The sequence below is a fragment of the Anolis sagrei genome, chromosome 1 (genome assembly GCF_037176765.1).
Source record: "Anolis sagrei isolate rAnoSag1 chromosome 1, rAnoSag1.mat, whole genome shotgun sequence".
NCBI classification, from domain to species: Eukaryota; Metazoa; Chordata; class Lepidosauria; order Squamata; family Dactyloidae; genus Anolis; species Anolis sagrei.
In genome coordinates this window covers 234,259,120-234,284,973 of record NC_090021.1, presented here as the reverse complement: position 1 = coordinate 234,284,973, position 25,854 = coordinate 234,259,120, and the positions used below count along the sequence as shown (strand labels likewise).

Sequence of the window (25,854 nt, the reverse complement as noted above, 5' to 3'; positions counted from 1 at the left end):
TAGCCAAACACACACCTCTCTAAGGAAGGATGGGAACCTAAATGGCTATTAAGAAAGAAAGACACAGTTGCCCAAAACACCACATTCTGGATGGGATAAAAGGAAGGAACTGCATGGCATTAAAAGAAAAATCCCCGGGAAAGGAATAGAAGAGATCATGCTCCCAGCATCTTCAAAAGAACAGGCTAATTTTACTATCTGCCCCCTTCTTGATGGCAGATTGAGGATCTCTCACGTGCACTGAAACAGGGCATGGAAAAGGAACACACTGAGCAAAAGGGGAAGAAAGAGCAATCTCATATATAGTGTTTTCACCTATGAGGTAAAAACCAGGCAGTCATTTCACAGAGGATCCAGAGATCATGTATGGAAGTCAATGGCCATCTCACACATACAGGGAAAGTGAGGATGCTTAAATCCACATACCTCACTAAAAGGAAGTGGTTCTATGGGATTAACAATATGAGGAAATGGTTCACACACTGAAGGACAGGAAGGAAGAGGAAAGGGAAGACAGGGCAGACGAGAGCAGGCACTATTCGCAGAACACCCCCCAGCCATTCCTTCTAGATGCTGCCACAGGAATCAAAACTACCTTAGGGTCCTCAGTCAGAACAGTGATGGGGCAGGACTGAATGTGGTTCATCCCTTGGACAAGTCAAGGAACACTTAAAGCACAAGGCAGGTGTCACTTGTACTTACTTTGGTGCCAATAAAGGCTGCAAGGCCACCTCCTCAGTCTCTGGGACGATGGCCTGGGATGACTGTTTTTGGCTGTAAGACACAGATTTGCCCAAGTGCGGGGCTGCAGGCTGGTCTGGTGAGCCCAAGGAGCGTACTCTGAGCATATGTGATGGTTCTGGTTTGCCAAAACGAGGTGCCACTGGGCGAGTGAGGGGGTTCTTGCCCAGTGGGGAGCGCTTTGAATCGTCCGAGGAGGAGCTGGTACGTGGGGCATTGCTGGAGCCTGGTGTAGACTGGATGCCTGAGTCCCCCAGACCTGTATCCTCCTCTTTGGCCAGAGGTGGAGGTGTGGGAGACTGTTGCAGTAGCTTCTCCCGCTCCTGCATGGAGGCCACAATGTGGCGTGAAAGATTGTCATAGCGAACAGGTGAAGAATCGCGAGGGGGCTGGTGCTTGGGTGAGCCAGAGCTTGGGAAACGACTGTGCAGGTCAGCTTCTCGTTGTTGAGCAATTCGGGCAGATAAGAAAGGAGACATGTAACCCATCGGGGGTTCTGGCTCGGGGCCTGCCTGCACTGACTCAAAGTCAGGGCTATCTGATGGTGTGAGAAGGCTGTCGTATGATAAGCTTCCATTGCGTGTCTGGTTCACCAAGCTCTTGTAAGATGTGGATGTGGTACCTTCAGAGCGAATTGACTGAAGGTGGCCCAATTCAAAGCCTGTGCCTTGAGCAGACTTGAGGCTAGAGGAGCGCGAGCCACTGGAAAGTGGATCAAAATGGAAACTCTTCCCAAAAGTGGGAGAACGAAAACTCTCTGGCTCCAGACTTGGTTCAGAGCGGTAGCTGGGGTTTCGACTGCTCTCAGCAATGGAGGTTGGCTCTTTCAGGCTGTCTCCCCGGCTTAGCTGTAGTGGGGGAAAGATAGGTAAAACAGTCATTTGCAAGCCTTCTCTGCTGTACATATTGTAATAATTCAGATAGACTGAGTGCAGATTTTGCTTCCTCAAACCATCCATCGATAAGGACCTATGCTTAATACACCCCCCCTTTCTTAATGAAGAAACCTTAATTCTGCAAAAACATATAATACAATTTTTTAAGTTAAACAATGGAGTAATACCCTTACTGAGAGTCAAGGTGGTATAACAACTGAAGTATTAAACCTGGAGATATAACTTCAAATTCTCTCTCAGCCATGAAGTTCCTGGCTGACACTGGCCCAGTCTTTCAGCTCAACCTACTTTATGGAGATATTTTCAAGTTAAGTAACAGAATCATCCCATATCTGCCTTCTCTGAGAAAGAACAGGACACTGATGCATGTAACATGAAGTAATGAAGAGTTGTTTTTTTCAATAATTTTTGTTTCTTAACTTCCTAAATAGCTACTGAAAAGACATTTCTCCTTAGTAGATGGGTATGTAATAGCGAACACAGGTGGTTGAGTATTTGGTTGTTTGGAAGTAAAACTGGGGCACCAGAAAATAGGTTAGGGTTTGCAATATACTAAAGAGAACTCCTTAGACACACAGACAGATGCAGATTTGTGATTTAAAAGGAACATGAGTTTTATTTTTAAAAAGGGACTAGCTATAAAAGAGAGGCATATATCAACCAGAATTTGGGCACATTGGCTGATTCTATCAGTTTAGTCAATGGCTAAAAGCAACTGAGAATGGAATATTAGGAAGTTAGACAAAAACTGTTTCCCTATTTTGGCTTATTCCCTCTGCATCTAAACAGAATTAAAATCTTAATTTGTCTAGGCCTATTAGAACTTCAAGGCACTCCTAGAGATAAATGGATACACTACAATTTTTTGTTGTACGTTTGTTTCACTACGTTTGTTTTATTAATTTATTTCTCGCCTTTCTCAGAATACTGGGACTCAAAGCAGTAAAAAGCAACACAGATTTAAAATTTAAAATTATACAAAAGTGTCAGTAAATGTATAAATGTAAGAGTTATTTCAAAACAGTTCAACAATTAGTGAAGTTGAAACACTGAACATTAAATTCATTAAAATATTATATACAAACCTTAAAAAGAGTACCACACAGCATTAAAACCCACTCCAGTCAGTTTCTAAAAGCATGATAGCATAAAATATGTTTTAACATGCTGATGGAAGGAAAGAAACAGCATGGCCTCCCTAGGAAGGAACTTCCAAAGTTTGGGAGCAGCCACCAAGAAGACCCACTCCTTGTTCCCACCAAATGAGCCCGAGAAAGTGGTGGGACTTTCTCGGGCTCATTTGGTGGGGCTGAGTGAAAGGTCTCTCCAGATGATCTAAAGCAGGGGTCCCCAAACTACGGCCCGGGGGCCGAATCCGGCCCGCCGGGGGCCTTTATCCGGCCCCTGGCAGGGGCGGCTGAACCAATAGCAGCCTGTTAATTCCCAAATGTCAGGGTCTCTTTTCCCTATTCAGCTTTGAATGTGTTTTGATAGCTTTCCATTGAATGTTTAAAGCAGGCATGGGCCAGCTTGGGCCCTCCTTGTGTTTTGGACTTCAGCTCCCACTACTGGCTGTTAGGAATTGTGGGAGTTGAAGTCCAAAACACAAGGAGGGCCCAAGCTGGCCCATGCCTGCTTTAAAGAATAGTAGTGATGTTTAATTCTATTATAATGTTTCATATATTTGTAGATTTAAAATTGTATTTAAATGTAAGCTGTTTTGGCCCTTTCCACACAGCTGTATAAAATCCACACTTAACTGGCTTACATGGACTCTGATAATGCAGTTCAAAGCAGATATTGTGGATTATCTGCCTTGATATTCTGGGTTATATGGCTGTTTGGAAGGGCCTTTTCAGACAGGCTCTATATCTCTAGATCTGATCCTAGGTTTTCTGTTTATACCAGATTATCTGGCAGTGCAGACTCATATAATCCAGTTTAAAGCAGAAAACCTGGGTTGATCCTGAGGTATAGGGCGTCTGGAACGGCCCACAGTCTCCTCGTGGAGACAAAAAGTGGTGTATAAATAAACGTAATATTAAATTGTAGAACAGAAATCTGTTCCTAGTTTGAAAGTGTTATTTTCTGTTTAATTGTGCGGCCCTTACTTTGAAAGTAGTAGTTCTCATCCAGAAACTGTGTGGCTGCCACAAACTATTGGCCAAAAAGTTTGGCCAATAGGCTGATCAGTAAACATATTCATGGGTTCCTGCTGTTATAGTAAACCTGTTACCCATGCTACAACATGCTTGAAGTCAAATTTTCATTTATTTGTAATTAGAAATAAATGTTTCACAATATATAAAACAAATGTTTCACAATATTCCCGTGTAAACTATAGTCCGGCCCTCCAGCAGTCTGAGGGACAGTGAACTGGCCCCCTGTTCAAAAAGTTTGAGGACCCCTGATCTAAAGAGTTCTAATGGGCTCATAAAAGGAGATACAGTTCTTCAATTAACCAATTATGTAGGTTCTGTTCCATGAAAATTTTTACTACAAGTAGGCTGTGATACATATCTATTTTTAAACTCCACTGAACTCAATTAAATTAAACTTATTTTTGAGTATACACATATAGTATTGCACTTCTAATCTGTTCACATTTAAGGTGCCACAGTACACTTTGTTGATTTTTCTTCAATAGACTAACATACTGACCTCCATTAAGAAGTGCTTATTAAGATGTACATGACTTTGAGAAAGCTGCTTACCAGATGTACATGACTTTGAGAAAGCTAGCTCTCACCACAAGATTGCAAGCAATAGTGGAAAGAAAAGGTTGTGCATGCGGTTACTCATACAATATCAGAAAACAGTAAGGAGCAGGAGAACCAGGACTAGCATCCATGGAAAGAAAGAAGAAAATATAGAAATGGCCAATGGAAAGCTCATGCAGGACTTCAAAATGAATGCCTTTTGGGACCACTGAGAAATCATCAGAGCTCTTTAATAAAAACACCTGAAAGCTGTGCTTCATGACCCCAGCATTTTGTATTTGTCACTTATCCAGAGCCACATAAGGAGGTAGAAGGTATATAAATCTACCAGTATATCTCTGGGCGATTTATAGTAAATCAGCAAGGGCCTTATCTTTTAAGTCTGTACCAGCAGCAAAATTAAGGTCTGTCAAGGCTGATGTCTATTGTGGTGTATAACCATGGAGTTCAGTAATTTAACTCCAACTGAGCCATTATTTTGCAATGGACTCCAGTTGATAGACCTTAAGCTTCTAATATCCCTTAATGGTCTAACTGACACAGACATTAGTCCTATTTTGATGCTAAGTTAAAACCTGTTTTTTTTTTCTTTTTAACAAATGCCTTTGGGACCTAATGACTTCACTCAGTAGAACCAGCATACAATTTTATATAGTTTTAAGGTCAACTTTTAAAAATATGCTGTGTTGCTTATTAGAAAATAGTCAAATGTTGTTTTCTTACATTTTAATTTTTAAAATTGATTTTATGGTAACCTGCCCAGAGGTTATAATATAAAACCGATGGAAATAATTGTAAAATACAAAAAAGTCAATACTGCAAGATTCTAAAGGCTCCCATTCCCTGTTAGAGAAGATACATGTCAAATAAAATTAAAGTGCTAGAGCATTGTATGGTCTTAAAGCGAATTCCCTTCCCAGTTCCTTATCCTGCATGACACTCCACCCCCTGCCCTTCACACTAAAAAAGCAGAGTTTCATTACCTTGGCGCTGGTGGAGTGAGGCATTGCAGCTGAAGTGCTGCCGCTGCTATAACCAGGTCTGTACTTATACATGGTAGGAGTTGGAGGGCTGTCTTTGCCTAGCAAACTGCTGTCTGCAGAGAGAAAGGGAGATACACACATGCACTCACAAGCAATGCGATACACAGTCACTTGCAGCTTCACCCAGGAAGTACCAGAAATCTCCCTCTTAGCATTGAATTGAAGTTCCACATACAGCAAATGACTGATCCGTGAGAGCCAGGTAAGAGCCTATGGAAGGTGGAAACACCACGGAGGTCAGAGAATCAGTCAGCAGCTAAGAGATATAGAACTTGGGTGGAGGTGAAATGGAACAAGAGGAGCGTTTCCCCAATAATGAGATCACAAAGCAGCTTCCAGTCTCTGCATGCAAGCCTCGCCAGTCCTGACTTCTGTGGCTATCCATTTTGAGCACTACTGGATGGACGGTATTAAAACTGACTGGAAAAGTCTAAGGCAAAAACCAAAAAAGTGGTAAAAATATCTTGACACATCATATATACTTCCAGGTGCTGCGTCTTCTTGGAACATTGCAGCAGGCATACTGCCTGAAAACAGGAAAGGAGGGTATTTTTCCTTATTATTTTTGTTCCATATCATCTCTATGATAGCAGAACATCATAGAGACCTTCCTCCTTCAGAAACTCCACCTTCCACAAACAAAAGAAGGCAGCTGTACAGTCAATCCCCAAATCCTGACTGCCCTCAGCAATCTTTGTGTCTCACCCAGAGCCAAAGCTAGAGTTCTAAGATTCAAACAACCTAGCTACCAATGCAGTATTTGTTCCAGTAGTACATTTGCTCCTTGCTAGAAAAGCAATGCTGACATGTGAACTAATGCAATTCCATCTTAATATTTGGCCAACAGTAACCAGTAAAAGGCGGCCTAATGGTTATACCACACAATAACCATTGCATTTTGTCAGTGGTTCAGTAACAACCAGAATCTCTATTGGATAGTGGATACTGCAACTGGGGACTAGATCATTGAATGAGTTGGTTATGTCCCTTGTCTTCCTAGCATGCTCCTCTTACCCTCATTGGTGGTCAGGGTTAAATGCGTCCTCAGACCTGTGTAGCGGCTGAGGTCTGGTTTAGGTGGGGGTGGTGGCTCAGCATCAGCAGATTGGCTCTCCATCACTTCAAGACTTCCTTTGGACTGCAGAGACAAAGGGCAGAGGAGTAATCAGAAGAATGAGGCAGGACTCAAAGTCCTGAACATTGTCCCCAGGTCAATAAAAGCTCACAAGTGATTAGAAGGACCTGCAGCTATCTAGCATTTCTGGAAGGGCAGTCGTAGACTGTGCATGTCTCGGTTACTGGATGAAAAGGGAAAGGGTAAGTCAGATTATCAAAAATACAAAGGGAACAACTCTCATGCAGCAGGGGCTACATGGGAGGGAAGCAGACCTTCATTTAATGGGGAAAATCGAAAATAAGGAGCAATAACATGCAGGTAGAATGTCCAAGTTCCTACTCACGTACACAGCAGCAAAGTTTTGAGAAGGCCACTGCGTGGGCAGCACCTTCATATCCTTCTCACCTTTGTTCTTGTCAGTTCAGCCTGGATACCATTGTCCATTATCTTTACAGCAATCTGCCCATCTGATATTTCTGGTCGCAGGAATGGTGGCCTCACTAATACAGTCTGCTCTGTCTTTGGCCGCCCAAGATACCTAGCAAAATACCAGACGAAAATAAAACACCCATAGACTAAAATCAAGAAAGATGAAAAAGCATCCTTCTTGCAAACACAATGTGACCTAATTATGTTTACACATTTCAACAAAATAGAGGAAGGATTTGAGGCCCTGACTTCTTTGTATTCAAAGAACTGCAAAAAATTGCCACCAGAGAAGGGATTGACTTCCCATGCATTATTCTCCAAGATGTATTGTCCCCATGATTCCCACATACTGTATGATAAAATCCTAATATCATATGTGACACATGCTCTTGTGGCTCTCTGTGTAGGACAGAATGCATCTTTCCCTCAGCTTTGTATTTTATACAAGTGGACATATCACCACGCTCTCATGTAATAACAAAAGAAGGAAAGAAGGAAGAAAAGAAGTAATGCAAGTGACTAAATCTTAGAGAACATGTATTTCCCTAAATGTAGCAACTGCTAAATGTTTTTCAAATGACATCAACAGAATTCTTAAAAAAATGTCTTGTATTTCCATAGAATAGATACATCCCAGATTGAGTAAAGAAAGAGGCTAAATTGCCTTCTTTGAAAGTGAAATCAAGATTAAAAACAGGAAATAATATTTATCCCCTATACCCTTTAGTGCACTATATTCATAGTAACCAGAATTCAAGCAACTGGAAATTAAAAAAAAGTAAAATTTCATGTTGCTTTTATCTACACAATCCACACAAGTGGCAAAAACACATTAAATATCTATGAATGGCTATATGGAAAGCAAAACCGTGCTATAAAGGAAAGCTATTACCATTTCAGACTACGGCAATCCTTCAAAAGATCTAACGGTTTTTACAGAATTGTATTAGAGGCAGTATTTGATGCTCTGTGGCACAGTATACATGTATATGGCACAAAAGGTGTATCAATGTAAAAGGGCATCAGAATTCAATTGTGGCTAATGAGCTTTGTGCATCACTATACAGTATATAACATACAAGCCCTTTCCTCTCTAAAAAAGATGCATGCTAGACGGGTAATAACTTATTACCAAAGGTGATCAAATGTTAGCTCATCTGAGGTGAGCAAAGCTGTGGGAAATAATAGGCCTGCATAAGGGCCGATTATTACTTTTAAAGAAATCAGAGGCTCCTTCAAAGAAGACAGAGTCCAGTCAGTAGTCTATATACACAATTAATTAGTGTTTTCTCCACTTATCTGGAGAACTGCTATCATTCCCTTTCTTAATTGCAGTCTATAAAGGGCAAGAGAATATTATAGCTACTGTGTCACATATCAATATTCTAAGGCCAGATCTGGCTGTCAGCTATTATTATCACCTTCCTACAGAAACATTCACATGGAAGAACTTACCTGGGGGCTGGAGAACTACAGAGAACACGGCTGACATTCTTACAGCAACCATTGGTGAATGGGTTTACCCCACCCCGAAATTTGCCTGTGACCTGCAATGGCAGAAGATTGGTCAGGGGAACCAGCATACAATGCAACAAAGAAAGAAATTAACAGAGAGATATAGTGCATACCTGTTCATTGGTAGTGCGCCCTCGGGCGACCAGTACCACATGGAATCCTGTAAGGCCAGCTACAGGAATGAAAAACAAGCCAGCCACACACATCACCGCCATGCTGCCAACAAAGTCAAGGGGAAAAAATACTCAAAGATCATCATGCAATTCTTATTTGGGGATTCATTTCCCAGCCACATACCCACAATCACTGTTCCAGCGGAACACCAGGATTACTATTTTTCATAAGGAATTCCTCATAAAGGAAGGATACGTCACAGCCATGCGGATTCCAGAGAGCTCCTCTACTTGATACAGAACATACAACAAGCCAAAACCAAATACGCCCATGATATGTGCAGTAAGTGAGAGCAGGAAGAGGAAGAAATAGCGGTAATTGCGTCGCCCAATGCAGTTGTTGACCCAGGGACAGTGATGGTCAAACTCCTATCAATAAGAACATAAAAGAACAAATTTTTTAAAAAAACTTCTGTTTCTAGAAAAAATGTTCCAGTCCAGTTACAGTATTTACACAACTAGTCCCATCTCCAGCACACTAGATTTCAACAAAAATTTATAATCCCAGAGAAACCAAGATGCAACTTATTTTTGCAAGGGTATGCAGGAAGACTGTGGTCAAGGAGTAGACTACAGAAAACTGTAAACCGGCTACTTAAGCCTTGTGAGGACTCCTCCCTTTTAAAAGTATATTAACTGTAATGCATTGTACAGTTATACACCAAGCAGGAAGAGACACAGATTATTATTATTATTATTATTATTATTATTATTATTATGTTTATATCCCATTTTTTCTCTCCATAACGAGACTTATGTAGATACTTGTAAAACTCAAACTTCTTTGCATGCAAGGTCCTGTAATAACCACATAACCTCCCATTCTTCTCCAAGCCTGCCAGTCACGACAGGAACAGGCACAAGAAACCTCAACGGCTCATTTCAGTTTTTAATGTTAGATTGCAGAGGTATATACCAAAGAATTATTGTTGTGTTACATTTTATTTATATCCTGCCTTTCCTTCCAGTGTGTAATTTGAGATAGTACATCACTGCTTCAGATACACCTTACAATGCTTCAAGTCTGAAAAAAAAGCCTGTCATTTAAATTCAAGATTAGAACGTTTTCGGTTTTCTCATCTGTAGCATTTATACTGTAAAATTCTATAGACAGTTAATTTCCTTGTTGTTGCTCTCATATTTTGTTTCATCTAAACTGTTAATAACACCAGTGGTGGTGTGATAGGTATAGTCTAAGATGCAATGTTTACCATTCCCCCCAGTTTCTCACCTCTACGCAGTTATCACAGACACTGCAATGGGAACAGCGTGGGGGTCGGTAGAAGCGGCATGTTGCACACCATTTCATGCGCACCTGAATACCCTTTATCTCCACTGTCTTGTAGAGTGGAGCTCGGAAGTCATCTTCCTTATCCTCATCTTCTTCAGCTAAAGTAGAGGAAAATAATATCAATGAAGCAGTGTTCTCCTAAGCTCAACAATCCCCCGCCTCCACTCCCCAGGTTCACTAAGGTTGCCTCTAGTATGTGCTATTGTAATTTAGCAAGATTCTCCTCTATTCTTCCGAGCTTGGAGAAAATGTGGGAAGGGACTGTATTTGGCCTTGGGAAAGCCAAAAAAATAAATAAAATAAAAATAAAAATAGGAGCAAAATGTCAAAGTGCTTTTTGATTTTCTCTCAAGCTCAGCAGGATGGAGAGAAACCTTTGCACCAACTGAAGTTATAGAAGAAGATAGGGCTTTCTCCCTAATTCTGTGTTGGAGTTTTGGAAGTGCTTAAGTCATAATAATTACAAAATGAAACATGATGGATATAATTTCTTACTTCTTCTGAAAAGAACACAGTTTGGGTTGGCTTTTACAGTAGGTTTATAATTACGGATTATTCTCCATTCAGCCCAAACACTGCAGTAGCTTTCATCTTCCTTATCCTCATCTCATCTTCTCCTTACATTGAAATTTAATGCAGCCAGACCACTTCGTTTCAAAAGCATTCGATTAAGCTTTATCCATGTTGCCTTAAGAAAAAGTTTTAAAATGGCCTTCCTCAACATGGATCCACACATATGTGCTAGACTCTCAATTATTGCTTTCCTTCCTCAGTGAAGAAACAGAGTCAAAGGCAGGGATCCTATTCTTTTGTAACAGTTTGCTACATTGGCATAAACATTTTTTTCAGAGTTGCACAGCAGAATCAAATGAAAAGTGAGAGGGTACACTCCCAGCTCCTGAACAGACTGTTTTTGAAGTAAGGACACTCTAGAAGACTGCCATGGAAGATTGTAATTGCCTGCAATTTTCTAGGCAGCTTTCTCAAAATGCCTTTAGCTTCAATGGATCCACCTGGAATGCAGACAATGGGGAAACAGGCTGATCAGAAGCTGGCATTTTTATTTCTGGACAGCAACAAAGAATTCCCTTCCCACTGCTACCACCACACCCTTTTTAGTACTGCCAACAGTATCTTGATCCAAATGCTCTCACCACACAATTCATTTCAAAAATTGTTTTAAACCCTCTTGAGCTGGTCAACAGAATCAAGAAACTGGTGTGCTGTGAGTTTTGCTGTGAGTTTTGCTATATAGCCATGTTCCAGAAGCTTTATCTCTTGACGTTTCACCCACATCTATGACAGGTATCCTCAGAGGTTTTGAGGTCTGCCATAGATGTGGATGAAATGTCAGGAGGGAATGCTTCTGGAACATGGCCATACAGTATGGAAAACTAACAGCAACCCAGTGATTACGGCCATGAAAGCCTTCGACAACAGAATCAAGAAAACTTATACCCTCAACAAGAAAATTGAGCCAGACATCCTCAGCCAAAACCTTTCCAGATTATCAATGCCTTAAAAGATGCTTCCTGGGCAGGAATAGTTCTCACCTCGAGGAAATATGCCTGGATCCATGAAGGTAGCCATACTGAAGTTGGCCAGTACAAAGAGAAAAACCACAGCATTGTAAATGGGTATGATTGGAGAGATGTAGAAACTGAGCCCCGGGCACCTGCACAAACAAAGAAAAAGTAAGCTAAAACAAAGCCAGCAATCTTTCCAGTTGCATTAACTATATTTTGTTTCTGCATCAAATAAAGACTTGGAGATCTTTCCATCTAAATAAAGACAAAGCATTAGAAAGCGGGGGAAAAGCAACACATAGCTGTCTCTCAATATGCTCTGAATGAAAATGAAAGTGCCCCCAGTAGTCACTACTGTATCTATTTTTACAGAACCTCAGAGTGAATGAAAATGAAGTGGAAAGCATGAGAGTATGGATGTGAAGAATACTGGACAAAGCTTCTGTTATATTTAAGCATCTTATTGAGGAGGGGAGGAGCTGATGTTAACATATTCAACAGGTGCTCCACTGGACACAATGAAAATTATATTTGTGCACATTACTGTATTTACTTGTGTATAATTTGACGGCATTTTGGTATGACCCACAGACAAGTCAAGGGTAACATTTTGGCACACAAAACAAACAATTTTTTCTTTCCTTTTAGAAAAGGGGACATGTCTGGTAAAAGATAAAGAGAAGGAAATGATGTGTTTCTTTGAGGGGTTACAACGAATTTTAAACTGCATTTTTGATTTTCAAAAATCTACATCTAAACAGAAACAAGGAAAGGAACATACATGAGGAGAAATTATAACCGGGGAGAGAAAAAGCAAGAAAAGCCACCTGTCCCTATTTGGGATCCAGCACAAGGGCAGTGACAAGGGGCAGAGGTAAGAAACTCATACTGTAAAAGCCTGGTGGCCCCTATTAAAAGTGGCAGCCACCACCATTGAGTGCCCAAAATAGGGGAGAAGGTTTACAATGTACTTCTCAGATTCCTACAATGCTGCTGAATACTACTCAGGTGCGAAAAAAGGAAGAAGGGAGGGCTGCCTTTCTACACTTTGAGCAAGGCAGGGGCAATGGGGTGAGAGCTTCTGGTCTTTACCTCTTGCCACCACCTTTAGTCTGGATCCTTATTTTAGCACTGACCCATGTATAAGCCAATCTAGGCTTTCAAGATCAATGTTTTGTTTTTTAAATTAAAGTAATACTCAAGTACATCCAGTACTTTGTTTTCAGCATATTTGTCATGTTCAAACACAGAGATCTTGTTAATTCAACACAGAATGTCGAATTTTGAAGAATTTTAGTTTAGGTGATTTGTGAATCTACCCATTGCACACTTAACTAGCCTGGATAGTCTAAATTTGAACCCTATAGAGATCTAAACAAATATATAAACTGTTTAAAAATATTTAACGACTGTTTTCTGCTTTTAAAGCTTAAACATTTACCACATACTGTTTACACAGTCTTTTGTCTTAACACTGTAAGCCACTTTGTTTCCTATAACTGAAAAAAACAACAACCTAGGATATTAAAAAATCTGGATGGACAATAAATATAGAACTACACCAGTCAGGCAAGTTTATAAGTACGACAGTAATTTTAATCTAGCATTATACAACATAGGAATGGCAAACTGATATGATTTCTCCACCAGGGCAAAGAGTGAAAAAGTCGTATTTAGAACATTTACTCTTGTTCTAAAGAAATCTACTCTATTTTATATCCAGGAATCTACTGATGTATACTCTGCCGATGCCATTGCAAATTGCTAGCATTACTCCAAACTCTAACAGGAAAACAATAGTAGCATTTAAATCTCTATATCAGTGGTTCTCAACCTGGGAGTCGCGACCCACAAGAGGGTCGTTAGCCCTTTTTCGGGGGGTTGCAAAGCTGCCTTGGTTGGCCCCGCCCCCTCCAAAATGGCTGCCGTGTGGTCAGCCTTTCTGCCTGGCCCACGCGCCTTTCCGAACTCGGAGGGGCACGTGGGCCAGGCGGAGGGCTGCCCGCAAGACCTCGCAAGATCTGTTTTCCTCAAATTCCATCAGTGTTCAAATTTGGGCATATTGAGTATTTGTGCCAAGTTGGGTCCAAATGCACAGTCGTTCAACAGTGCTCTCCATTTGTAGGTGAACTACACCTTCTGTAAATCATTGTCAATTCTTCCCAGCCCCCTCCAGTATTTTCTGTTGATCATTGGGGTTCTGTGTCCTCTGAGGATGCTTGCCATAGATGCAGGCGAAACGTCAGGAGAAAATGCCTCTAAAACATGGCCATATAGCCCGAAACAACCTACAACACAGTGATTCCGGCCATGAAAGCCTTTGACAATACAAGTTTAAGATTATATCTCTATCAAACCCAATGCCCTTCTCATTCTGTCTCCAAAATGAGAGAATGAAAACCATCAATGTTCAGCTCCATTGGACAATACCTAAGTCTCCTAGTGAAAATATGTTTTCATTTCCAATAAGAAGACATTTCAGTGTATAAGCTGAAATTACACTACTATTTATATACTACTCCTTTTACAATCACAGTAAATTTGGCTTTCCACATTTACAGGTTTGGGATTCGTGGATTTGATTATTCACAGCTTTGCTGCCCCACCCTGTCCTGTGCTCTGACATTGCCATATTCATGCTACAGCCTTGGACTTTGGGAGGAAGAAAAACAAGTGATTACCTTAGCAGCTGCCAAGCAGCCCCGAGGCCTGCGGCTGCTGTGTAAATGTACTTGCAACACCCTAAGGCTTCAGGGGAGAAAAATAACAGCGATCTCCTTTACCAACCACTTACGGAACCTTGATGCTGCTAGGATATTGAGGGCAGTTAGCAGGCAATCACTGCTGCTTTCCCACCTCACCCCGTAATTTTGGGGAAAGTGAAGAAAGCCTAGGCCCTGTTGCCAACCAACTCTGGCAGACAGCTAGTGTGTAGGCCAACTGACGGCCAGAGCGGTTAGTAAATGGTTTGAAGCTGCTCTGCCCATCCTATAGCTTCGAAAGAAGTGGAGGATATTTCTAGGAGCAGTTGCAGTTTAAATGCAGTCAAGGCAGAAAAACATAACTAAATCTTCACTGGCATAGTTTGGCAATACTACTACCTTTTCAGAGATGGGTCCAGCAAGCTAAAATAGTTTTCAGGCCTAGGCATATAAAAAGAAATTGATCAATAGCTTTACTACAGTGCTAAGATCTTAAACAGCAAAGAAGAGAGATACCTATTGAGATTTGTATTTATTTGTTTATTTACAGTATTTATATACTGCTTTTCTCACCCCTGGGTGGACTCAAAGCGGTTTACAAAAAATAATGGCAAAATTCAATGCCTTACATACATAAACCAAATCATAAATCAAATAGCATATGACTAAGCATAAAATGCAATAGGACAATTTCACCTTAAGATAATAGGACATTTAAACATGAAGTATAAACATTAAAAACACCTAATAAAAATATTAAAATCACATGATCTAGGTAATTATTTCAAGTTAATAACTGGTCTATTAATCAAATAACTAATAGGTATTAGGTGACCTAATAACACCCATACCCAAACTCATTCTTAGCTATGGATAATGATAGCAAGAAATATCAACCAATCTTAATCTGTCTAGATCAGCTCCCTGTAGGCTAGCCATTTCTCCTGTAGAGTATTCTCTCTTTTGTAATATGTCTTGTGTGGAGATATCCACCCCGGGGTATTTGTGTAAATTCTTTTTTTTATCTATTCCAGGTGTTTAAAATTGGCCTCTGTATAAAGTGGTCATTGAATATGCCTGCTGATTTCTCCTTTAGTATATCCAAATATGCATGCCATCCAAAAGGGAGATTTATACCTTCTAACTCTAATAGCTCATTGTCTTCCAGGGTCACCCATTCTTCGAGCCAGTCCAGACAACTTGCATGAAAATAAAGCTGTAGATTTGAGGGGGCTAAGCCGCCTCTAGTTTTATCATCATTGAGTATCTTTAGTTTTACTCTTGGTTTTTTCTTGGTCCAGATAAATTTTGAGATGATTTTTTTTTTGCCAAACTTTGAAAATATTTTCAATGTTGATGATTGGTATGTTTTGAACCAAAAATAATATTTTTAATAGTGTCAACATTTTGATAGATGATATCTTTCCTAATAGGGAGAGCCCTTGCTTATCCCATTTCTCTAGTTCTTTTCTTATCTCTCTCCATACCCTTTTGTAGTTATTTTTAAGTAGCTCTGAATCTTTTTTGTAATAAATATTCCTAGGTATTTGACTTTCTGTACAATATTATATGCTGTCTTTTTCTTTAGTTCTTGCTTTCTCAATTCTGTCAAATTCTTAGTTAAGAATTGCCTTTTCTTTTTGTTGAACTTTAGTCCAGCTATATCCAAGAGATTTGTCAATATGTTATTTAATTCTTCCATCGAGTCAGTGGGGTTTTCTAAGATTAACACACTATCATCAGAAAGGCTCGGAATTTATAGTCTTTTCCTGCAACCTGAACATCCTTTATCTCCCTGTTCCCATTTATTTGTTTTATAAGCATTACTATGCACATGATGAACAGGAGTGGTGATAATGAACAGCCTTGTCTTGAACAGTGTCTCATTTCAATTCTTTGTGTTTTGCGTTTTCTCTCCATTAATGATCAAATATGCATGTTGGTCTTTGTATATAGATTTGTTGCTTTTATACATTGATCTCCCCTATTCTGTGCTCGTAAGACTTCTAACATGAAGTCCCAATTTAAGCTATCAAACACTTTTTCTATGTCTAAAAATAGCGCTAGTTTCATGCTACGGTATTTATCAAATAGTTCAATTATGTCAATTGTATTTTGTTTGGTGTGTCTGTTTGGCAAAAAGCCAGTTTGATCATTTGAGATTGTCCTCTTTAAGAAATTTTTCAGTCTGTTGGTCAAGATGGCCATAAAAAGTTTATAATCCATTCAGAAGTGAGCTAGGTCGGTAATTCTTTGGTAGTAGGGGGATCTTGATCTTCCTTTGAATTAATGTTATGTATGCCTCTTTCCATGTTTCAGGTATTTCTTTTAGCAAGTTCATAATAGCTTATAGAGGTGTAATTGGGTTCTTCTGAAATACTTTATAACATTTTCCTGTAAGACCATCAGGCCCCAGAGCTTTATTGACTTTAGGCGATTGAATTGCCTCTTCTATTTCTACTATGCTGAATGTTTGGTTCAGGCTTCTTTTATCTTCTTCGGTGAATTTGGTAATCTTTAATCCATCCAAATACCTTTTGATTTCCTTCTTGCCAACTGTTTTATTTTTATATGTTTGTGTAGAATTGTTCAAATATTTTTTTGATTTTGGTTGTTTTGTGATGTATATGTTTGCCAGATATTATTTTTGTGATGGGTGAACAGCATTGTTCCTTTCTTAGCTGCAGTGCTAGCCATTTTCCAGATTTAATCAAGCCACTTTTCTGTGAGCTTCCCTCACCAATCTTCATGATGATAACAACATTATTGGTCCAACTTAGTGGACTACTCTAAGAATTACTGAGATAAATGTGTAAAAAGACTTCAAAGGTCATAAAAAACCCTCCACAATAAAATATGATTTCTTATCATGTATAATGCTACCAGGGCACTTAAAGCAATATATACAACAATTAAAAAAAAAGACCAAACCAAAACTGCAAAAAAAGTAGAGACTAAACTTTCTTAAGACAAGCCAGAGAACAAAATTACAATTAATCAAAGACCTAACAAAATATTTATTTATTTATTTGCTATATTTATATACCGCCGTTTCTCAGCCTAGCCGGCGACTCAACGCGGTTTACAACATAATATAACAATCAACAGTATACAGTTAAAAGCATAAAAAACATAAAAAACATAAAAACACAATTCATACATCAATACCAATCCAGTTCGACTCTCAACTAAAAACGTGATCCAGTTCGTCATCCATGTTGCCAGTCCTTTAGTCAGTTACCATTCATTGCATTGGGTTAACCAAATGCCTGCTTAAACATCCAGGTCTTCAATCTTCTTCGGAATATCATCAATGAAGGGGCTGATCTTACCTCCAAGGGCAGGGCGTTCCATAGCCACGGGGCCACCACAGAAAAGGCCCTGTCTCTCGTACCCGCCAGCCGCACCTGTGAAGCAGGCGGGATAGAGAGCAGGGCCTCCCCAGAAGATCTTAGGGTCCTGGCGGGCTGATAGGCCGAGATACGTTCGGATAGGTAAGTTGGGCCAGAACCGTTTAGGGCTTTAAAGGCCAACGCCAGCACTTTGAATTGAGCCCGGTAGCAGATCGGCAGCCAGTGGAGCTGGTGCAGCAGAGGAGTTGTATGCTCCCTGCGCTCCGCTCCCGTTAGTATCATGGCTGCCGAACGTTGGACTAGTTGGAGCTTCCGGGCCGTCTTCAAAGGCAACCCCACGTAGAGAGCGTTGCAGTAGTCCAAACGGGATGTAACCAGAGCGTGGACTACCGTGGCCAAGTCAGACTTCCCAAGGTACGGGCGCAGTTGGCGCACGAGTTTTAACTGTGCGAATGCTCCCCTGGTCACCGCCGAAACCTGGGGCTCCAGGCTCAGCGATGAGTCCAGGATCACACCCAAACTGCGAACCTGCGTCTTCAGGGGGAGTGCGACCCCATCCAACACAGGCTGTAACCCTATACCCTGTTCAGCCTTGCGACTGACCAGGAGTACCTCTGTCTTGTCTGGATTCAATTTCAATTTGTTCGCCCCCATCCAGACCGTCACAGCGGCCAAGCACCGGTTCAGGACCTCGACAGCCTCCTTAGTAGCAGGTGGAAAGGAGTGACAGAGTTGGACATCATCCGCGTACAGATGACATCGCACTCCGAAACTCCGGATGATCTCATCCAGCGGCTTCATGTAGATGTTAAACAACATGGGAGACAATATTGAGCCCTGAGGAACCCCACAAGACAAAGGTTGTGGGGTTGAACAGGAGTCTCCCAGTAACACCTTCTGATACCGACCCTCGAGGAATGAGTGGAGCCACTGTAAAACAGTTCCTCCAAGACCCATTCCCGCGAGGCGTCTCAGAAGGATACAAACATGACAAAGGTAGAGTTAATCTGACTTCCCTAGGAAGAGAATTCCAAAACCAGGCTGTGCCTACAGAATGCTCTATCTTGTATATTCACTAACCCAGCCCCTACTAGTGGCAGGATATAAAATATGGTCTCTCATGATGAGGCTCATATGAGATGAAGCAGCCTTTCTGGCATGTAATGTAATTAATGAAGTCACTTGTATCATTGGTATCTACAGCTCAGAAGTTTTATATGGCCGTTATCTCTCTACTAAGCATACACAGTATGGTTGGGTATGAAAATGTTTATGTGAATGGGAAAATACCACTAGCAACTTTGACTTGCTTGGACTATACATACTATGTGTACATGCTTTATAAGACTGTGAATCTTGGAGAAACAAAAAGCTGCTTTAACCCAACATATCAAGGAACACAGTGTGACAAGAAAAGAGAAACAAGTCCAGCTAGTCTGACTAGAAAATCCATCTTAAGAACAGCATCCCACATGAGAAGTGTGGTAAATACGTGCAAATATTTAAAAGGGGGAAAGCACAGAAATAGTCTGCTTCAAACAAACTAGGCAACTACAAAAATTTTATCCACAAGACTGAAATGACTAATGGAACAATATGTGGGAATATGTCACTGCTAATGAATATTTCTCTTTAAAGGGACAGATTTGACCAGGTATAAATAATGAGTATGTGTTATTGCATCAGACTTGCCATGAAAGACCAGATACAAAATATTTTTCCAATCAAATATGAAAAGGAAAGAAACTACATCTACAATACCATACTTAAAACAATTCAACAGTTATCAGTTGCCCCTTTTCTAGCCATTTTCATCCTTTTAATATATGGTATTACAATTCAGGAGTCCTTTCACCATATGGTAGCTCCTTTGCAGCTTAGATGTATTAAACTATATTAATTTTGTATTAGAAAAATGATTATTGAATGTTGTTGGATGGATGGTCACAGGATCTTTATTTCTGTATGAACACATATTCTAGATGCATCAACACAAAGTAGATTTTTTAAATATATATATATATAGTCACATGAAGCTAATGCATAACTCAGTCAGTGTCTGAATGAACCAGGCCTCCAGATCTGTCAGTTTGTTTCCTTTATCATCGGAAGAATGGGTTGTAAGTATGCTGGTTTGGGCCTGGCTGGAAACTAAAGGAGCCAGTTTTCCAAATGACAATAAATTGACAATACATTGACAATAAAGTTCTTTTTTTTTCTATGCAGAGAAGCACAATCCTCCATCCTTCTCTCTGAGAGAGAAGGTAAGGCTTTGGGAGACAGTATCTGATGTCCAATATAATCTAAGCCATAGGACTACTGTATATTCGTTGTAAAATACCACTCTTTAGCATTGGTGCTTTAAAATATATTATTCTTGTATTGAGCAACAAGTTTAAAGAGAATAATTACAATGCTTGCATACCAACCCCCCCCCCCCTCCAATTTATATCATTTGGCCAAAATGTTTTGTTCTGATAAATATCTGAGATACAGAAATAATAATTTTCAGTTTGATTTCATTATTTCCAAGATTTTGTTCCTGATTCTTAATAGTCTTGCAGTCATTTGATTTTTTTATAGCTGTTTCAAAAACTTGAGCACTGTAATTGTAACACGAGAGCAGGGGAATATTACCTAAATTAAGTACCACACTGTCATTCAACATTCACATATCGCTGTTAAGGCATTCCGCAAATCCACCTAACCTTTTAAAGTGACTGTGAAACCACCACTGCATTGTTCCTGTATTTTTCTAGCATCTTAAATTTCTTGTAGTAAAAAAGAAGTGATCCAAATGCTTCTATGTGGTGGGGTTGGGAAGAAGGTTAAGCACAAACCTGTGCAGTGGTAGTTCTTGAATACTCAGGAGTGTTGTGAGAAAGGAAGAAAGCCGGTATCCTTATAACAGCACAGTTTGCCATCATATTTGGATGCTGCTCAACCATAGCTGTTAGCTGTTATTTGGACAAACATTATTTGGATTGTTGACATAACAATTTGTAGTATAGTAAATCCTCAAATATGATGGAGTGGAATGCCAGAATAAATTTACTAGCCTTTAAGCTAAAACAAGACTATGGCTTATTTCTCTAGTATGTTTAAAATTCTGTCTCAGAGCAGAACCTAAACTCACAGAAAACTAGGTCTACTACTCCACTCTAAGAGATACGTAACTTACTGTAGGAGTGCAGGCACTAATCCCAAAGGAAAGATTACTACCTATCACTTTCTTAAGGTAAAAGCTGTCTAGTAGCTGAACAGACTATTTCATTAGAGATACTGAAGTATAAAATGGACATGTAACTGGCAGAGATGCTTCAGATACAATAATTCTGCTCTGAGAAATAGAGGGTGGGCATGAAGGCCTCATAGTTCCTCACCACTCAAAATTTTATGACAGGAATATTATATTGAAGAATCCTTTCTATGGAAAAGCCTGAGCTCAGGAACCAGCGGGATTTCCCATTGAAGATGCTAGTGTAATACCCTAATCTTCTTTGTTGCTGGGAGTTTAATCCCAGAGATTTAGGGCAGCATCTGTCTCTCTCTCCCCAATCAGAGCAGTCTGTGATAAACAGATGGATTTATGCAACATGAGTGAAGAGCTGGTAAGGAAAATGCATGGCTACTGTAACAAAATGACATATGGAACAAACCACATAATTGAACAAAATTTCAGAAGCCACTTAAGGTGTCCACAATTCATATATTAGACTAGTGATGGTGGTGAGGCATATATATCTGTATATTGTATGTATAGTCCCACTGCCAAAATATCCACAAGCCAAAGCCTATTCAACTCCATCTTTCATTTGTGGGTCAGTGGGAGCACAAGTTTAATCTCTAACACAGGGCAAGCAGGAGGCCAAAGCAACAGCTAAATACTGACTCAACAAACCCTGCCTACTGGCACTGGACATGCTAATCATTAAAACTGCAGTGGGGTGGTGGTTGGAAACAGGAAGAAACTCAGACTTTAGTGTTTTCTGAACAGCACTATTAAGCAATGCAAGCAGATCCACAAAGCCAGGAAATGAGATTTGCTAAGTATGTGTCACATAGAGACACATGTGTAAAAGGAAAGCAACACAGATCCTTTTGTGCAACAAAGTCACCTTCACTTCCTTTCTTTCTTGTGACTCAAGTGTCCCAATAATAGGGAGTCAGATAATCTGAGTAAATTTATCCATTTATTAGAACATCCAGAAGAGGTTAAGATTCACAAAAAACTGTCCAAGGATAAGGAGTATTAAAGCATCCTGGAAAATAAGACAGAGGGGAGGATATGACACTACAGTGCTCAAAGTAATAATAATAATAATAATAATAATAATAATAATAATAATAATAATAAACTTTATTTATACCCCACTACCATCTCCCCAAGGGACTCGGAGTGGCTTCCATGAGGCCAAGCCCAACAACACATCCCAACAAAAAAACAATAACAACAATACAAAGTAATATAAATAACATATAACAATAACACACAGGATTTAAAAACGTATGGCCAGGCCAGATGTAATGATTTAAAATTAAAAAAAAATGCTGGGTATGACAAGATAGGATATGTCTCGTAGGAGGTTTTTTTTAAAAAAGTGAGGGATACAGTCCAACGCAACCCAATGGTTAAAGTGCATTTGTAAGGACATTTTGCTGGGAATTCTTCTTTTATTCCGGGAAGGCACATTGGAATAGCCACGTTTTCAGGCTCCTCTTAAAGACTGCCAATGTTGGGGCATGCCTGATATCCTTTGGAAGTGAGTTCCAGAGTTGGGGGGCCACCACCGAGTAGGCCCTCTCCCTCATCCCCACCAATTGCGCCTGCGAGGGAGGCGGGAGCACGAGCAGGGCCTCTCCGCATTATCGAAGAGATCGTGTGGGTTAGTACACAGAAATGCGGTCACATAGATAGGCAGGTCCAAAACCGTTCAGGGCTTTGTAGGTAAGAACCTGCACCTTGAATTGGGACCAGAAGATGAACGGAGGCCAATGTAGCTCCTTAAACAGGGGGGTTGACTGCTCCCTGTAAGTCGCACCAGTTAGTAACCTGGCTGCTGCCCGTTTTACCAGTTGAAATTTCCGGGCCATTTTCAAGGGCAGCCCCATGTAGAGTGCATTACAGTAATCCAATATCGAGGTGACTAAGGCATGGACCACCCTGGCCAGATCTGACTTCATGAGGTACAATTGCAGCTGACGCACGAGTCTTAATTGTGCGAAGGCCCTCCTGGCTACCACCGACGCCTGAGCTTCAAGCGTAAGTGATGAGTCCAGGAGGACACCCAGGCTGCGGACCTGTGACCTCAGGGGGAGTGCAATCCCATCCAGCACAGGTTGCCACCCTATGCCCTGATCCGGCTTACGATCGACCAGGAGAACCTCTGATGTCAGGATTGATCCTCAGCTTATTCATCCTCATCCAGACAGCCACAGCAGCCAGGTACTCGTCCAGCACCCGAGGGGCTTCCCTGGAATTAGGTGGAAAAGAGTAGTAGAGTTGGGTGTCATCTGCGTAGAGATGGCACCCAACTCCAAAACTCCGGATGACCTCTCCCAGAGTTTTCATGTAGATGTTGTAAAGCATGGGAGACAGAATGGAACCTTGCAGGACCTCACAGGTCAAAGGCCAGGGGTCCGAGCAGGTGTCTCCCAGCTTCACCATCAGGGAACGACCCTCCAGGAAGGACTGGAGCCACGACAAGGCTGTGCCTCCAAGGCCCATCCTGGAGTGCTTCATAGTTGTTTATTTTTAAAAGATCTCTTCTTAAATTACATTGCAGGAAGCACATTTAAAAGACAGAAGCAGAAGTACATGATGAGCCAACATGCTAGCAAGCAACGATCTTGCTTTGGTCTTTTAATCCTTCCATTCAGAAGGAGCTCATCTATACTTTAGTTTAATGTTAAAGCTTTGAATGAAGAAAAAAATGAGAGAAACAGCAAATTAGGAAAATTAAAATTAAAGGCAGGCAAAGTGTTCAAAATATGTGCCAGAGGCTCCACCCTAGCGGAGGAGGCAACATATCAAAGCTATATCCTGGCCGGAACTTTCCCAGCCTATCCCAGTAATTAACCCAGTTTATTTTATAACTTTCTTTCTCCAGAAGAAATCCTTTATGTCAGAATACCTCCCAAACATTAAATATGATACCAGTGCCAATCTTAGTTTTATATTTTCAATGCTCCAACTAACTGGTTTGGAATAAGTGATTCATTCACAACTGTACTTTCCCAGGCCTCCAAAGTAAAGCTCTGAACCAATTCAGAACAGCTGATAACACAAAGGGGGAAAAATAGATACAGCCATTACCCTGGAGAACCTAGATATATTCATGCCAGCCATAACAGGTCACATTACTTTATCTCCTACTTTATCACGTGGAAAAATTAGAATTATTCTAATTTGTATTCACTTCTTTAAAAATATACTCCCAAAAGGAGCATCTGCCACATTGCCAGAATGTGGGAGGAAGATATAATGGGCAATTCTTTGGGGATCATATAGCATGCTTGAAAACAGAAGTGAAGGGAGCAAATCTGGGTTTACTAAAATCTAGGGAAGCAGAATCAACCAAGAAAACAATCTGTATTTCTCACTTCATACTGGGTCGATGATATGGTAAAATGCTCTGGGATCCACTTTATCATGGTCATTCTTGTGCAATCAAGTAAGACTTCAATGAACTCTACAACAGAGGAATGATATAACTCAGGGGTTCTCAGACACTGCTCCATGGAGCCCTTTTGGCTCTGCAGTGATAGTGAGAGGCTCCATGGCGCCATGCTACTTCCCACCTCTTTCTCTTTCCTCCTCCTGAGAAATGCAAGAAAATCCTGAGAAATGCTGGAAGCAGCAGCAGCAGCATCCTCCAGGTGCACAAACCCTTCCCCCCCCTCCCATCTTCCTCACTACCGTCTCTTTTCCTTGCTGCCCAGACCATTCCCCCCACCTCCCTCATTGCCCAGACTCATTTTCTCACCACTCAGACCTCCCACCACACTTTCTTTGCTTAAAAAACTCTATTTCCCTCCCAACGCTCAGGGGATGCTTTGATTTTGTTTTTCCTGCATAGCAGAAGGGGGTTGGACTGGATGGCCTCTGGAGTTTTCCACTGAAATACTGTAATGTTTATGTTGGTTAAAACTGTTCATTTTAAATATTGTATTGTTCATTCTTTCCTTTTTCTCTTTTAGTGTGAATTAGTTAACACAAAATTCTCCATCCATCTGCCACTGATCCAACCCATGCCTGATATATATATATATATATATATATATATATATACACACACACACACACACACACACACACACACACACATTATATAAATAAATATAAACATTTCCTGGGACTCAGTGAGAAACTTTTGCTTCAAAAAGTGCTCCGTAGCTGTAAAAGCTTGAGAATCCCTGGTATAACATTTTGACTGTGGCTTAATGGCCCAATGACAATCATAGGTTTATCAAGATTTTGTGAGTGAGATATCCTGAGACTGCCAAATAAATAGGCAACATTTTAAGCTTTAGAACCTACTGGAGATACTGAAGGTGCCGATTTCATATCTACTGAAAGTGGTATGCTAATGTTGAGGTGGATGATATCACGAGAGAAGTCAAACTGGATAAAAAAACTTGCCTTGCATCATATCATTTGATCAGCTGGTGATAAACACAGATGAGATAGATTTAAAATGGTACATGTGTATACTTACATTAGGAACACATACAATCCAAAATATACATAAATATTACAATCTGAGACTTGACAAATCTAGAATAGCATTCCTAATTTTTCTATGGCACGCATGCACACATACACACACACACACACACACCTCAACTATAGTAATAGACAGACTAAGCTACTGGTGAATCTTACCATCCCCTTTGGAGAAGTGGACTGACTACAGGTAAAAAAATTCAGAGGACAGTTTTTACATTATTTTACAGAAAAAAATAAAAAAATGTGATGTCTTCATCACCTATGTTTAAATTATTTAAATAAGTCATTTTTGTTTTCTTAACATACAGTTGTAACTCTGCTTTTGCCCTTTCTTTTCTCACTTTCATCAGTAGTTGTTCCAGGTCTTTGCTGCCTTCTGCTACTAACATAGTATCATCCGCATGTCTTCAATTTTTATGTTCCTTCTAACAATTTTCATCCCCTCCTCAAGGTCTTTATTGTAAAACTTGAGCATCACATTGCTCACAATGCTTACTACAATTCCTGGTGTCTCCTTACTTGGGGACTGAAATGTATGCTTCCAATCTGTAGGTCACTGTTTTGGTTTCTAAATTTCTTGGCAGAATTTTGTTAGAATTTAAATGGATTCTAACTGTAC

At 40.4% G+C, this 25,854-nt stretch overlaps 1 protein-coding gene across 1 annotated transcript in view; it reads right to left on the bottom strand.

Annotated features, from left to right (window-relative positions):
- ZDHHC5 (zinc finger DHHC-type palmitoyltransferase 5) overlaps positions 1–25,854 on the bottom strand; it is a 59,301-nt gene that overhangs the window by 1,893 nt on the left and 31,554 nt on the right. The window contains exons 3-11 of the mRNA XM_060771712.2: positions 11,479–11,600; positions 9,866–10,023; positions 8,831–9,003; positions 8,575–8,677; positions 8,402–8,493; positions 6,923–7,055; positions 6,415–6,538; positions 5,341–5,453; positions 703–1,589 (exon numbers count right to left, since the gene is read on the bottom strand). Of these exons, the coding sequence (XP_060627695.2) occupies positions 703–1,589; positions 5,341–5,453; positions 6,415–6,538; positions 6,923–7,055; positions 8,402–8,493; positions 8,575–8,677; positions 8,831–9,003; positions 9,866–10,023; positions 11,479–11,600 (1,905 nt within the window). The remainder of the gene's footprint in view (positions 1–702; positions 1,590–5,340; positions 5,454–6,414; positions 6,539–6,922; positions 7,056–8,401; positions 8,494–8,574; positions 8,678–8,830; positions 9,004–9,865; positions 10,024–11,478; positions 11,601–25,854) is intronic.